Source organism: Oxyura jamaicensis, chromosome 1, assembly GCF_011077185.1.
Source record: "Oxyura jamaicensis isolate SHBP4307 breed ruddy duck chromosome 1, BPBGC_Ojam_1.0, whole genome shotgun sequence".
In the NCBI taxonomy this organism is placed as follows: Eukaryota; Metazoa; Chordata; class Aves; order Anseriformes; family Anatidae; genus Oxyura; species Oxyura jamaicensis.
In genome coordinates this window covers 180,699,574-180,715,391 of record NC_048893.1, presented here as the reverse complement: position 1 = coordinate 180,715,391, position 15,818 = coordinate 180,699,574, and the positions used below count along the sequence as shown (strand labels likewise).

At 40.3% G+C, this 15,818-nt stretch overlaps 1 protein-coding gene across 1 annotated transcript in view; it reads left to right on the top strand.

Annotated features, from left to right (window-relative positions):
• The first annotated feature begins 578 nt into the window (after positions 1-578).
• Positions 579-15,818, top strand: part of NBEA (neurobeachin) — a 527,091-nt gene continuing 511,851 nt past the window's right edge. The window contains exon 1 of the mRNA XM_035337838.1: positions 579-1,264. Within this exon, the coding sequence (XP_035193729.1) occupies positions 1,001-1,264 (264 nt within the window). The 5' untranslated portion in view covers positions 579-1,000. The remainder of the gene's footprint in view (positions 1,265-15,818) is intronic.

Below are 15,818 nucleotides of genomic sequence, written 5' to 3'. Positions count from 1 at the left end.
TCCGTGATGATATCCATCGCCATGAGCAAGCAGCACGGGCACTCTCTGGGTGGAAGACCCCAGGCTTTTCCCCCTTTTTCCCCACACCACAGGAGGTCACACCTCAGGAGCCCGTACGTAACCCCCCACGTCCCCATTGGAAATCGATTAAAAAGATGTACGGAACGCTTCGTACGGACACTTTTAGCACCCAACAGCCCGGGATCAGCGCGACCACCGTGACTGGAAAACAGGGGTCGCCGCCACCCAGGCCCTTCCCAGCAGGGCGACGGGGAGCAGGCGGCGAGGGGAGGCGAGGAGGCGGCGCCTCCCCGCCACGAAGACCGCCACCCCTCTCCCTCAAGGAGGGCACGGCGAGGCGGTGGGGCCGGGGCCGAGCCCTCTGCCGGGGGCGGCCCCGCGTCGAGGCGGGCAGTCACCACCCCGGCACTTGGGGCGGCGGGCGGGCGACGGCGGCTCCGCTCCTCGGCGCGGCCCCCTCAGGGCGGCGGGCGGGCGGCCCCCAGTGCACCTGCTCACCTGTCGCCCTGCCGGGAGGGGGGGCCCCGGCCCGTGCCCGGCCACTCCCCCCCAGCGGGCTCGGCGCAGGCGCCCTAGCGGCTACCGCAGGCAGGGGGCGGCAACATGGCGGAGTGAGCGGCGGCGGGCTCGGCTCCACAACAACAGCGGCAGCGGCGAGCGCTCGCCCCGCCGCTTCGCCTCCGCGCCGAGCCGAGCCGTGCCCGGCAGAGCCGAGCCGAGGAGCTCGGCGGCTCCCGCTCCTCCCGCCCCGCGGCGGGGAGGCGGCCCCGGCTGGGCAGCCTTCGGCTAACGGGGCATCGGCGCCCATAATAATCCCTCATTATAGCGGAGCGGGGGAGCGGCTCCGGGGACGGTGCCTGCGCCTCGGGCCGGCTCCCTGCGGCCCCGCCGGCTGCGGCTGCGGTGGATGCTCGGCTCGGCCCGGCCGGGCGGGGAGGAGGAGGCGGCGGCGGCAGGTGCCGGTAACGGCGGGGGGTAAATGGCGAGCGAGAAGCCGGTGTCGGGGCCGGAGCCGCAGCCCGCGGGGCTCATCTCCGTCGGGGCCGGCGGTGGAGGAGGAGGCGGCGTGGCGGTGATGGGGGAGCTGAGGGCGCCGGGCGCCGGGTCCGTGGTGCTCCCCGCGGGGATGATAAACCCGTCGGTGCCGATCCGCAACATCCGGATGAAATTCGCCGTCCTCATCGGGCTCATCCAGGTCGGCGAGGTCAGCAACCGGGACATCGTGGAGACGGTGCTGAACCTGGTAAGCGGCCCGCCACCCCGCCTCGTAACGCCCCGGCGGGCCCCGGTCGCCCCCCCCCCCCCGGGCACCGGCCACCCCCGCCGGGACTGCCCACTGCGGCCCTCCAGACACCCGCACAGCCCCTGCCCCGAGCCCCCCGCACACCCACGGCCCTTCTCCAGCCGTGGGCGGACCGCCTCTCTTCCCCGGCTCCTCTTGTGCCTGTTTTCCCGTTAATAACGCGAGCCGCTCTTCCCCTCGGCAGAGCCCCCCTTAGCGCTGCCCAAACTCCAGGCAGGACCCTGTGGGGTGCGGGCAGGCCGCTCGTCCCCTGCCCACAGCCTCCCCGCCGCCTCCTGCAGCCTGATTCTTAACGTTAAATACATGATAAAGAGATCAAGTAATTAGCAACTTCGGGTTCTGGGTGCTGCCGTGTAACCTGACTTCTTTGGCAGAAGAGCCGTGTGGATGTAGTAGCTGTTTTTAATTGAAAAAAAAAAAAAAAAAAAGGTTAGAAAAGCAGCCTGAGCTGGTGGCTTTTCTTAGTGGCTGAAGCATGTGAAGGGTTTAACCCTGTGAGCTCAGAGCTGGCTGAGCGTTTTATGTAGGGAACGGGGGAGGAAGGAAATTTTTGCAAGGGATTTAGCATGCTTTAATATCTCTAATAAAGAGTTAGTTGTTTTGCAGCATTGGGCTGCTTGTGTCTTAATAATCTGTCATGCTTTCCAAAACGCATTCTTGTCTGCAAAGTAAGTGCTGTTCCCAAATTCAGGGTCTGTGCATTGCAAAATGTTATTATTTTACGTTGGCGAATAGCTTGAAACAAGGAGATGGTAAGATGTAGCTCCCTAGTCATCTGCTCACTTCATGGAGTGAAAGAGTTACTGCAGGACTGTATGACTTAATGTTTTTGCGCTACCTACACCAAAGCCTGAGGAACCTACAGAAGCCAAACGAGTGGATCTAAAAATGAATCACTTTCAATTATGTGCAATTTGGTGCTGCTCCTGAATGCAAGATTTGCTGCAGCAAAGCTTTTGAAGCAGTTCAGTCAATGAAATATCCTCTCTTTTTTGCATATAAAATAGGATGGAAAAATGACTGCTTCAAACTGAATGGCTATTAATTGAAACTGCCTTTGTTTCAAATCAATTTAATGCTTCTGACCTATACCCATTTTGTGGAAAGTCATGTAAAAATATATTTTGTTTCAAACACTTTTGAAAGGATGTATTCCTCTGTTTGTTTGGTAGCTATTTGCATTTGACCTAGCACAGGCTGAATGGAAAAGCTGCAGCATGCAGAGAAAGACGTGATTTGGCTAGATCATTTTAATATTATGGCTTATACAAATGCACAGGGTTAAAACCTTAATAGTTTTTGAATATGTCAAAACAGTAACCTCATTTATTTCCCACTCCTCTCTACAAGACGTTTGACACTTAACTGAAGCATGTTTTTTAAATATATATTTTTGTATAACTATAGTACAAGTCATCATAACTTTATTGGATTTTTACCCATTGCTTTAAAAGTAGCATTCAGAAGAAGGGAATGACATACACTTATTTCATTAACTGGCTTTGTGTGGATCATGACAGATACTAAAATTTTTTAATCCTTTCCTGATTATCTTTCTTCTTTCATTCTACTTACTGATATTTAAGCTTATTTTAATTCTGGCTGTCAATGCATCAGCAACTGGACTAACATTGTCTTATGCTTTGGGGGTGTCAGAATGTGTTTTTGTATTTATTTGGAGGACGTACAGTGCTTGGCTGTAAGATCTACCTACTTAATTAGTTGCTATTGCTGGAAACTTTGCTTATATTTAAAAATAAATGCAACTGTTTCACAGTTCTCTTAGCACCAGGAGACGTATATGAATGTGAAACTGCCTGGGAGTCTGCTGCAGTAGCGATGCATTCTGGATCAGTCATTACTTAACAGATGGACTGTAATATACAATAGTCAGTATTCCCACAGCAGAGAGAGGTTATATTGTCTGCTAATCTTTCTCTTCTCAGTGCAGCAAACATCTCAAACTTCTGCTTATATATTTGAAGCTTAATTTACTCACGTGTACAACAAACATGGTCAATAGGGCAAATACAAAGTAAAGCTGATGTCATACCCCTAAACCACTAAATTTTAGCTGATTCTTTATTAAGGATTTTAATAGCAACTTTAAATAAAATGAAGTTTTTTATTTTAGAAGCATTCTTGTGGGAGTGGAGAGAACATGATTTTTTCTTTTTCCTTTACCTGTTTCTGAATGACTTTTAATGCAAGTGTGGTAATGAGTAGTCAGTGTTTAGAGTTGATCTCAGTCTGTGTTGTCTCTGAAAGGAATATAACCCATAGCATACCACAGTGGGTATCTGTAAGTCATTTGGTAAAATAGCATTTTAGTATTAGAATGCTGCATAGCTGTGACTTTATTTATTACCAGGTAGGATTAGTGGTTAAAGTTTGATATACTTTTTTTTTTTCCTTTTTTTTTTTTTTTTTTTTTCCTGTCTGATATTTCTGCTTTCTTCTGTGTAAAGCTTAAAGAAGTCTTTTGATTCTTCCTACATCTGCTGTGAAAGCAGCAGCAAATGCCTGAGACAGAACTTTTGTTTGGCTTGTCCTTGCCCAGGAGATAGTCACTTTTTTTTTCCTGTTAGTTTTCTTCTTGGGCTTTTTCTAGGACAGTTGTTACTTTCAAATGTTTGATTTGTTGATCCCACACAGTGGTTTGCTACTGCATTTCAGAGTTATTTCATGTGCTACATTCTGATGTTGATGGATACAGTGACATACCGTGTCTGCAAGTTGATGATATGCTTTAATCCAGTGTTGAAAATCTTTTTCCATGTTTAATGTTGTTGCATTTTCACCGTTGCTAAATTTTAATAGTTGACTTTACACTCAGACAATGTTTTGTGTGCATGGCTACACTGTTTATGGGGTTTGTAGCAACACTTATCTTTTCCTTAGTGACACTTCTTGTCCTCCGAAATTGCTGCGTGTTTACAATCATGTTATACTGGTGAATTTGTTTAATGAAACATCACTTGGTAGAGTTGTTAGTATTGCTTATGTTATTCATTGTGGTTTAACGTTAAGTGGAAAACATAATGGAGAAAGGATTCCACCCTTCACGTGCAAATGCCAGTGAACTACTTAAAGTTAACTCCTAGCTAAGACGTTAACTCCTTAAAAAAAAAAAAAAAAGTGCTAGTATTAATAGTATGAAGGTCAGAAGATGTTAAGAGTCTATGAACTGCAGGCTTTTCTACCATGATTTTTGAGAATATAGTATTTGTTTCCCATTTCTGGAAATGGGAAGGAACTTCCCATCATACCTCACGCATTCTTCTATGATGATGCTTATTTTGATGTTTGTTTTATGGGCTTAATATGAATTCCCAGGTTCAGTATGCTCCATCTGACACGTACTGACCTTTGTATACTACAAAGTAGCAAACTGAAAAATACTTTCATCCCAAACTGTGCAATCCTTTCATTGTCCTTTGTGGTTTCTCTTTGGGGGTATTTTTATCCTAGTTCCATGCATCTGTTGATGAAGGAGGCTTTTCCCCTTTGAACAGCTCTATTAGTTTTCTTAAAATACTGTCAAGGACCTTGTTATAGCTATGATAGATGTACTTGTTGGTGTTCTCCATAGTCCCTTTGCTTCTTGATACCTTTCATACTTACGGTACATGTCAGGCTGATGTTTAAGTTTTTCACAGTGTACTCCAGCAAATATGATATTAGGGGTGGGACTGGGTCAGCCTGTGCATCTGTATTCTTACTTTACTTCAAGGATATTTTTGTTTCACTTATTTCCTAGTTAAAAATATCACAAATGGCTTTAACTGGTCTATAATGTATCTCCAATGGCCTTTCATTATTTTTACTGATTTGCTTCCTTAATTCTGAACTTTTTTTGTATTTTAATGGTTTGGGGACTTTTTTCCTTCATTGTGTGTTTTTAGCTGTCACTTGTATGGCCAACTTTCATCAAATAAGCCCGTGTGAATTGCATTGTCTTTTTGTTTCAGAAAGCTTTCTTTGTTTCAGTTTGAATTTATTAGAATTTAAGTTCTGTAGTGCTAATTCCTGGCAGTGCAAAATACAAAAGGTGAACAGGAAGCCAGCTGACACTAAAAAAATGTGACTGCTGCTGACACATGCTGCTTGTTTTGCCTATGCATGTTGAACAGATGATGTGATGTGGATTTGAACAGATTTCAAATTGATACAGGTGTAACTGACCGGTGTTCTTGTGCAATCTGGAAAACTTTGTTTCTTTATGTATTTTTTTTGGTCAGGCTATAGAGTGCTTGTAAGAAGTAGGTCAGACACCAGGCATAGTTCAGAAAGTCTCTTGCTGTTCTTGTTGACTTCAGCCCACGCTTCTGCCTAGCTCTTCTCATTTTCCTGACTGTTCCATCCCACTTCAGTGTTAGTCACCCCTCAGAAGAGGTAAGCCATTTTTTAGTGCTCCATCACACGTTGTACTTGCAGGAATAGCATTTGCTGCTTCAAGGCAATTGGTTTGGATCATGTGGGAGATGATTCTGGCCCTATGGTCGTTTTGTAGTAGCAGTCATGAGGAAAAATGTGAAAGGAGGCATATACAAGAAAGATCTTTTTAACCATTGGTTGAGGGTTGTCTTGAGCTCAAGTTAGGTTTTGATATTTGAGTCCTTTTAATCCACTTACAATCTTGGTTGCTGCAACTTCCTGGGGCAGAGTTCTCTTATTGTGTGGGGAGAATTACTTTTGTGCTCTGAGAAAGAGGGGACCTCATGAGCTTTAGCCTCAATCATGTGCCTTCTGTTTGTCTTGTAGAACTGGCTCTGCAGGCTCAAGAATCTTACTCCATTTTCTTTGTGGAAGCCCTTCCATTTCTGTAGTATAATTCTCTGCTGGTGGATGGTATTATTCAGAAAAAGCAAAGTTTGGGGGATTTTTTTTTTTTTAAATAAATTATTATTGTATCTGTGTTTCTGGTTTTAGGTAATATTTAAAGTGATGTATCAGTTCTTGTCCAAGCTGCTGTCTCTCCCACTGGTCCCTGTCCTGCCCATCCTGTCTTCATTCTAAACTGTCTGGGAGTGACTGTAGAAACTACCAGACCTATATGAAAAGTGCAATATTTGTTACTAGAGGTTGTAACAGCACTCCATGAGCAGCTACATGCATACTGTAGTCATTGTTGCTATCTAGTACCTTTGTGAAAAACTCAGTTCTGGTTACAGAAAATCTTTGACTGGGTGTTTGCTTGTTTTCTTCTAGACTAACTACTTGCTTTTAGCTTTCTAAGTGTTTATACCTAGGTGGAATTTTTTTTTTTCAATCCTTGTGTTACTCCTGAAGCCCTAGTGATATCTCAGCAAGGTGGCTTGGAATTTGCTGTGGTTCTAGTGTAATGGATTGGTACATTTCTATAAGCAATGTATTTTTAACTTTTACTGACTTGATTCCTTAGTTCTCTACCTTTTCTAGTATTTTAATGGTCGCAGGACTTTTTTCCTTCATTGTGTGTTTTTAGCTGTCTCTTGTACGTCCAGCTTTCATCAAATAAGACCATGTGAATTCCATTTTCATTTCATTTTAGAAAGCTTTATTTGTTTGAGTTAAAATTTCTTACAATTTGAGTTTGCAGTGCTGATTCCTGTGAGTATTTCTTACCACTTACTTTTGAATAGGTATTTTCTTAGGTTTACATATCACTTGTTTTCACAGGATTCAGTTCATGGATTATAAGGGAAGTGAACAACTAAGGCTTTTCTTTTTTGTCACATTGAAGTAATAAAGCTCTGAGACTGGTATCAATAAAACTCCTCCGTTCTTTGTCCTTTTCCCCCTACCTGGCACCTTAGAGTCATAGAATATCCTGAGTGGGAAGGGACCCACAACGATCATTGAGTGCAACTCCAACCCTAGCTGTGTTTTATCGTTTTGCATCAAGCAAAGGGTTAGCACCTTTCTCTATCAAGATGCTATTTTTACAAAGCTGTGACCTCATTCCACATTTACACTGTGTGTTTTACAAGACAAAGTATTCAGCCCTGTGCTCAGTTATACACTAATCTTTCCCTCCGTGTTTTTTCTCACTCCTCCCTACCTTCACTTTCTGAACGGTGCTTAGAGGGGCAGAAGTCAAGGGATATAGCTCATTACATTCATGAGGCTGATGTCTAGGAGGCCATGGTGCAGTTTTTCTTCCATTTTAATTTTTTTTGCAGTGCTTCTACCCGTACTTACCAAATACATGACACACTGTGGATAAATACTTAAAAACAAAAACAACAGCAATCACAAAAAATTATCTAGTCATCTCTGAATTTCTTCTGAAGGGTTTGTTCCCTCTCTCTTTCACCAGCTGCCATACTGAATTTAGTCAATGTGGAATGAAATACATGATTGGGTTAGTACCAAAACAGCAACTATATCCTGGTAAATACTGTGGCTTTTAATGGCTGTGTTAACTTAATAGGCTATCCAAACTACTTTAAATCAGTCTCAGAATCTTATCTGTTCATTACTTGGTACTGAACTTTCTTTTTGTACTGTTGTCTTGAAGTCTACCATTTTAAATCAACCTTTGTTCCTTCAGGTTGCTGTAGCATTTTGTAGTACTTTACACACAACACATTGTTGCAGCTGCCTCCTTAGCTGATTCTTTGTATGTGCCTGGTGACCAAGGGATCACTGCAGTAGTGTTTGCTTATGTTGATGAAGTTTCATTTATTTTGTGATGGAATTCATGTTTTTTGGAAACATCCTAGTGGGCTCTTTCAGAAATTCCTGCATAGAGAAAACCTTTAATTTATCTTTAAATCTGAATGAAATCTAGAACTTGCTTTTATAATCTGAGGTGGAAGATTTTTGGAAATACATGTTTTGCATTTGGTTGTCTACCTACCACTCTGGTCTTCTAAAGGTTTAGATGCACTTGGGTGCACACATATCAATATATGATATTCAGAGTAATGATAAAAACAATTCAAAAATTTATATATTTGTGGGGAGTAACATAGCACCTCCTTAAGGAAAGAAATACCTGTTTGAACTGTAGGATTATGTTGGATTTTAAGTAATTCAACTATAGTTTCTTAACTTCTGATTTAAGAAGCTTGTTTATTACAGTAATCTGAAAGGGACAGATTGGTTTCTTTCTGATCAGAGGTTGTGGTGCTTCTTCATCAATCTCCTGACTTGACTCTCTCCTAGAACTTGTATTCTGGTATTTTACATGGTTTAGAGTTTGTTCTACTTTGGAAGTACATAGACAATAATAGTCTTCAGTAACTAAGTAAGCCAGTATTGTTCTGGTCTTACTGAGCTTTGTACCATGATGTCAATTCACTTACATTAATACAACCCTGTAATGTACCTACCCTGCTTTAACTTTAAAAATGGGTTGCATCAGTAAAATTGTTCCAGCACAAAGATTCTTGGAAAGCTTACATAAATGTGAATACTGCTTATACTGTTCAATGGCTTACAAATACTTGATTTCTTTAGCTGTTCTGTTTATAGTTGAAAGGCTTTCCTAACTATGCAGACTAGATTTTCTTTTTTTTTTTTTTTTGAATTAGCTGAAAATGACATAGGGCAAGATTTTCACTTACGAGTGAAATTGTTGTTTATTTGAGTGCATTTAATCATGTTTGTTTTGTACCTGATGATGTTTGAAGTGCTCATACCGTGTAGAGAGAACAATGGAAATAATCAATCTCCTGACCGGAACCTTCTAAACTAACTCCAGTACCAGCAATATGGCATTGGAATCTGTTTTTACATGATCTCGCTCATCCTGGCCTTTTAAATTTTCAGTATTCTGTGATAGATACTCAGAAAATCTCATGTTACTAACTTTTTTTGACTTTTGATTGCCTACTTTGAATTGATTATTTAAGAACCACTTTAACAGGATTTTTTTTGGTCATTTCTTATGTAAAAAAAAATGTTTTGAATATTTATAAATGCAGTTGTGAATATGGAAGTACAAATGAGCCTGTACAAACCTACTGAAACAAGGACTCATTCCTAATACAGATTTATATAAAACTAAGATATGCTTTTATTATCTGTGGAATAATAACTGTGAAATACATGTCCAAACTAGTAATGAAGTGACTGAAGCCAAGCCCTGACTTGGATTGCTCATCCTTGACCAGTCTGATTGCTCTTACTCTTAATCTTTTTGTAGCTCACTGCATCAATAAATATTTTTTGATTTAGTTGTGAACTGACAATCTTCCTTTGTCACTTTAAGTGTTAAGAATCTTCCTTAAAAAAGAAAAAAGCAACCAAACAAAAGAAACCACACTTTGAAATCAGGGGAGCTTTCTGGCTTAAAGTTGAATATGTGTTTTATAGCTAGCAGAGTGGGAAAGCCCTCTGTCCCTTCCAATAGGACACATATCAGACCGTGACTACAGAGTTTTGTCAACTCCAGTTGTGTACCATACCCATAATATGAGCAAATGTACCTGAGGATTGGGAAACACTAAAGCATTAAAAAAAGAAGAGGTTTGAACCATTATATCTGAGGATGTTACGTAGGCAGAATGAGCTTCCCTGCTTCTAGGAAATGAACTTGGAGTTTTTGTATCTTTGCAGGAGGACATTAGCTGCAGCTTTTTAATTGCAGGAGGAATGATGAGGGAATGGGGCAGGAGCTGTTGTCTGAAACCAGAAGAAAAAGCTGGTTTTGTAGGAAGGAAAGCAGCTCCATCCCTCTTCAAATAATTTTTTAATCTTAATGATGCTTACTAAGGGGCCTTTAGAAACTGCATTGTGGGTATGTTAAGTTACAGAAAATGGAAGGAGATTAAGAACCTTACTATGTGGTGTTTAACACATTTGTGGTTGGTGTCTTTTGGCATTCTCTTTTGATAGTGAGAGCTCAAATGAAATCTATCACTGCCATCTCAGTTTTCAACATATGCAGTAGGATTGTTGGCCTGAACGTGTTCCTCCATGAACAAGAAGTTCACTTAAATGAAGCTTCAACGTGCTGTCCTAGGCTCACATGCAACTTTTTTGTTTTATTTCTTCCCTCATCAATATTGCAATAACACTTATGCCTCTCAGTTCTTCTCTTTGCACTTACATTACAACATCCTCCTGAAACTTCACTGCTCAGGCACTTTTGTAAGCTAGCAGAATCACAGAAATTTCTTAGAATTGCAGAATAGCCAAGGATGGAAGGGACCTCTGGAGGTCACTGGACAGAAGTCCATGCTCAAAGCAAGGTCAACTAAGGCAAGCTGTGTAGAGCCTTGTCTGGCTGGGTTTTGAGTATTTCTAAAGATGGAGGATCCCAAATGAAGTTTTTACTCAGGTGTTAAGTGGAATTTGCAGTGCCTGTTGTCAATCATCCTGCTCATCCTGCCACTGAGAGGAGTCTGCCTCTATTGTCTCTACTCCTGACCTGTCCCCCATTCTGTTGCACCAAAAATAAGCATACAGGTTGATAAGATCTCTTCCTACCTTCTCGAGACCATAGGCAGTCTCTCATATATCTTTAGACTTTCATTGTATGTCAGATATTCCAACCCCTTAATCATTTGCATGTTTAGGTCTTTATTCTCCTTGGGCAGGCAATAGCGCTCCCTTTTTTCAAAACGTGAGAGGCAGAGTCGGAAAAGGCTTTTAATTATAGCAACCCCTTTCATCTTCTCACAGTAGGAGCTACAACATCTACTCAAATGATCCAGTCAATATTGCTGTGGCTGACCCAGCAAAGGACAATTTGCACCACATGCAGCTGGGGAAGGAAACAAACCTCTGCGAGCTGCAGCAGTGGGTGTTTACTTTTTATCTGTTGTGCCTGCTTGCTAATAGATAGCCATTGCTCAGACACACAAACCTCTGTCTGCCAGTTCTGCAGATCACGGTTGTGGTTCTAGGAAGGCTTTTTCTTGGATTTCAGAAATATGACATGATATTTTACATATGACATCTACATTTGATATTCTGCTAAAAATTTATGAAAATTATATAAATGGCTTAAGATCGCATGAATGAAACTTTGCGGCTTCTAACATGTTTTTTAAACACTACCTTTTCAACTACTTAGCATGAACTGAAATTAGACTTGAAGAGCTGTTAGCATAGTCTTCAAAGTTACAGATGCTTGATATCAGTACAAAAAAAATTCAGTACAGAGCCAAAGCTCTTTAAGTTATGTACTGAGTTTTTAGAAAACAGTCATGACTTCGTATAAAGTTTAATCTTTAGCAGTGTATGTGTAGATAAATATATGTAACATAGAAATGGTAACGTGTTACACAGTCATCACTGCTTAATGATATTTTAATCATTCTTGTTTTGTACAAATAAAATAATTCTGTTCAGAATAACCTAGGTGTAATAATAGTCACGTTGTGACTGGAGCTATGTGTAGGTACAATCACTGAGAGCAAGTCAGTCACTGACAGTTTATACAGTACAGTATTTGACATTTTAAAGGTAGTGCTCATTGAATAGGAGTTGATGCTGTCTTTAAAACAAACTGCTCTTCAACAGGTGTGGCTTCAGTTAGTAGTTGCAGCTATTTCATAAAACCCAGAGGCAGGTTATTCCCAGTTCTCTCTGATATGATGGTTTCCCTTATTACTTAAAAGTTTAAGAGATTCATAAAACAAGGAAAAATAATTATAATTAAAACAGATTATCTTTTATAAATATTATAGAAGGTGCTTTATGTTTTGTAAAATACTTATATTTTGTGAAAAGAGATTAACTTCTATTTAACAACAATTTTGGATCTACTTGCTTTGTTGCGTGTCCTGACTCAGTTAAAAATCAGTTTTCAAGTCTGTAATCATTCTTCTCACTTGAAAGTAGTTTACTTGGAAAGCTATCACATTTTTCAGTAAGCTAGCAGCTCAGCACAGTACAAATGCATGTAAAACATATTAAGAGCCTTTGGCGTAACTCTAAGCAACAATCAAAAGGAAGAATGTAAAAGGGGGAAGCTGAAGTTTCAACTGAAGGGGCTAAGCCATGTGTGCTGATACCTTTTAGGCTGTCAAGGTTGATACTTTTCCAATTGAGTTTGTTCTAAAAAATATCAGTACAAAAAATGTAAGCTAATAACTTAGCTGAAGTGTAATGATTAAGAAGTGATACTGCTGAAAGGCAGCTTTACATTAAAAAAAAATAATAATGAGACAGTATGAGTGGAAGACCCTGAGTACAACCAGCTATCTCCTCTTAGTGAAGCAATGTCTGCCTAGAATTACAGAGATTAAAATGTGTTTTTCTTTCTTTTTACTTTTTTTTTTAACTTGTGAGGTGTCTGAAAGAATTACCACCATCTGTTAATACCAGAGTCTAAGCCTTCATGTGGGTTTCAAAATGCTTTAAGTGTTGATTTTTATTATTTTTTTATAAGAAATCAATCTCTTAGAACTAAACTTAGAGCAGGTATTAAATTTCAGTGTAAAAAGCAAATACCTTTTTAAATAAAGCTCTTTATAATCAAATTAAGCTCTTGAATTGTTTGTCACAGCCTTGGTTTGTGGCCCTAGCCTGTCATCTAAGGTTACAATGGCTGCAAATACTCAATTACAATTGAGCTCTGCTCCTGCACTAATTATGACATAACTGGCTTTTCAACTTACTTTAGCTGAACTGAGCTCTGGTTTAGCTTACTGACTCCCCTCCTCAAAAGAGAGTGGCACGTACAAAATATTTTCTTCTAGCTCAGATCAATTCTGAATGTGTTGTGTGCTAAAAACTGATATTATCCAGACGTACAGAAAAAAGCCATAAGAAGCTTGAAGTGTTGATATAATCTAAATCCTTTCTGGAGGTCAGAGGAATCTACAGAGCACCTTGTTTAAATTATCTTAAATGCCTCTCTCTTATGTGCTCCTCATGAAGTTGCAGTAGATTTTAGGGCTTCCTCAGTAAGGAAGCTGGTTAGGTAACTTGAACTCAACTGGTGCCAGCCTGCCAAGAGAGGTTTTCTTAACTCCATCTGTAGTTATGTCTTTCTAAATTATTGTCTCAAAGGGTTGTGTTTTGCCTCCACACGCCCTTCCCCTGTATAGGTAGTAGGGCTTTCAGGGCTGTGTGGCATTTCTGGGGAGGGAAGGTAGTTTCTTTTTTGTTTAAGCAGTAGATCTCAACTGGCTATGTATGCTTTTGCTGCAGAAGTTTAAAAGCTAAGCTTCTAAATTTCCTTTCTTATGTAGTGTTTCCTAGAGTATAAGCTGTTGAGATGACCGTATAGTTCATAGCAAAAGCAGAATGCAGTACAATCTGCACTTGACGGTGCCGCCAACGTGAATTTTGCTTTAAAGTTCCTTCAAGATGTCCTGAAGATTTCCTGGGAGATAGGAAGGTGATGTTTGTGGTTTAACAGCATGTCTGAAGAAAGTCATCTTGGCATTTCTATTTATTTAGAAAATTGAAATCCACCTAAATAGCCTGCCCTTCTGTAGCAGAATGAGATCTTTAAAAAGCTATAATGAAAGGATACTGAAACGTTATTAAAAATTTATACAGGCAAGAGTTATTGATGAAAGCAGCATTTACCAGTAACTGTTAATACATTTTGGTACTGCTATACTGTAAGTAGTTTCTAGATTCTTAATCTGTGTTAAGCTTCCCTCATAATATTTTTAATTATTTATCATTTTGTTGTTTTCATACTTTTGCTGAGTTAGGGGTAACCGCTCTAGATCAATGGGCTTGTACTGTTACTGAAAACGGAGTGGCCTAAAGTCTTTTGCTGCAAACATCAAAATAAGCTCTAGAGAAAACGTAATTCAAGGTATGTCAGCGATCTTAAAGAGAAGAATGTCACAGAAAAAAAAAAAAAACAGTTTTATGATGCTTTGTGGGGATGGGGTCTGAGGGAATGCTCAGGGTTTGAAGGCGTTGGGGCTGGGGGTCTTGAAGTGATACGGTTCTGGTCTCAGAGATGTTGGGTTTGTTTAAATGATGGAAACATTTTGAAATGCAACTGTTAAGGAGGTACAGAAAACATGCAAATTAAATATTTTCATGTATAATTGTAAACAGAATAGCAGTTTTACACAGATTGATCGATGTATGGTACTTGTCATTTCTGTTTTTCAAAAAAAGAAAACATCTGTTTTGTAGTTCAGGAAGTCTGTCTTGATTGGTTTGACATTTGCAGTGGTGACGTATAATTAGAAAAAAAAATGTGACGAGCAGGTGACGAGCAGGGTTTAGTTATGCGTACTTTCAGGTGACGAACAGGGTTTAGTTATGCGTACCGACTTTCCTAGACACATTGTCACTTCTGATATACCAGTGGATTGTGACTTGCTTTAAGAACTGGCAGTGACGTGTAGCTCTTCAGCAACTCCACTGCCTCCTCTGGAAGGTCTCTTTTGACAGAGAGTAATTGGCTTGTTCTCTCATGCAGGTTCCTGACATCTCTCTTCATCCAGATGAAGCTATTTAGAATTTTCTTGGAGGAGAGTGTTTCCAATAAACAGCTTGAATGAAACTTTTTGTGTTATTAATTCCATGTTTGACTTTAGTGTGATGTGGATGGATGTTCTTAAGGTTCATGCCCTGTATGTAGGGTGTGACACAGTGTGTTAGTTAATACAAAATAATGCCTAGATATATGAACAAAAGGCTGTGTGTCATATCCGCTCAAAATGCTTACCTAGCTTTCACACAGAAAGCTCAAAACTTGTCTTGTAGGATTTGCATCATCTCATGGCTACACTGTGCTTTTTGAGACATTGGCTGAACAGAAGGAAGACTGTAAATGTTCTCATGGAGAGCTCAGTGTGGTTGGGATGTTTTACCCTGGCTTGGAATACTGTAATTAAGAGTACATTAAAGTGGTAATTAAATGTTTTCTTTTTCTAGTCTATCAGATAGCTACTGCTATTTAAAACTCACTTGTTTAGGATAAAACTGTAATTTATTTGTTATGAAGGTTGAATGGTAAGTTAGAATGTAAGTGGAACAAGCAAACGAACAGAAACGCCGTAAGTTTACATTGGTGCATTTTGAACATATGCAGAACCTACCTAGCTTTTTGTTAAGCATCAATGTCACAGCACAGTTATTCAGGGATTTTTTTCTTAATGTTTGAACTTCTTGCTGCTTATCATTATCTCATAGTATTACTGGTTTGACTGCCAAAGACCAATGTGTGTGTGTTCTGCCTTGAAACATTTTTTGCCTTTATCTGTGTTTGGTACTTATGGTATAAGACTTCCTTTTTCTTTGTGTAGGTGAGATTAACATTGTTTCATTTTGTGTGCTTTTAAAATTCTGGAACCCTTCTCTTTTATTATTGCATGGAGCTAGTTAAGGCTTTCACAGATGTCTGGCGGATTTAATTGCAAACTGCCACTGAACTGCACACGCATTATTTGGTTGGATCATCTTCTTATGTTTAACAATTCATGGCAAAAAAAAATAAAATGGATTGTCTAGTGAGTATCATTAAATTGTAAATGTAAATATAAGCATTTGGAGGCATTCTGCAGTATCAAATAGTGTTAATGTAAATGGTGTTATCCAGCTTTGAATCACAGGATTCTGAAGCCTTAAACTATAA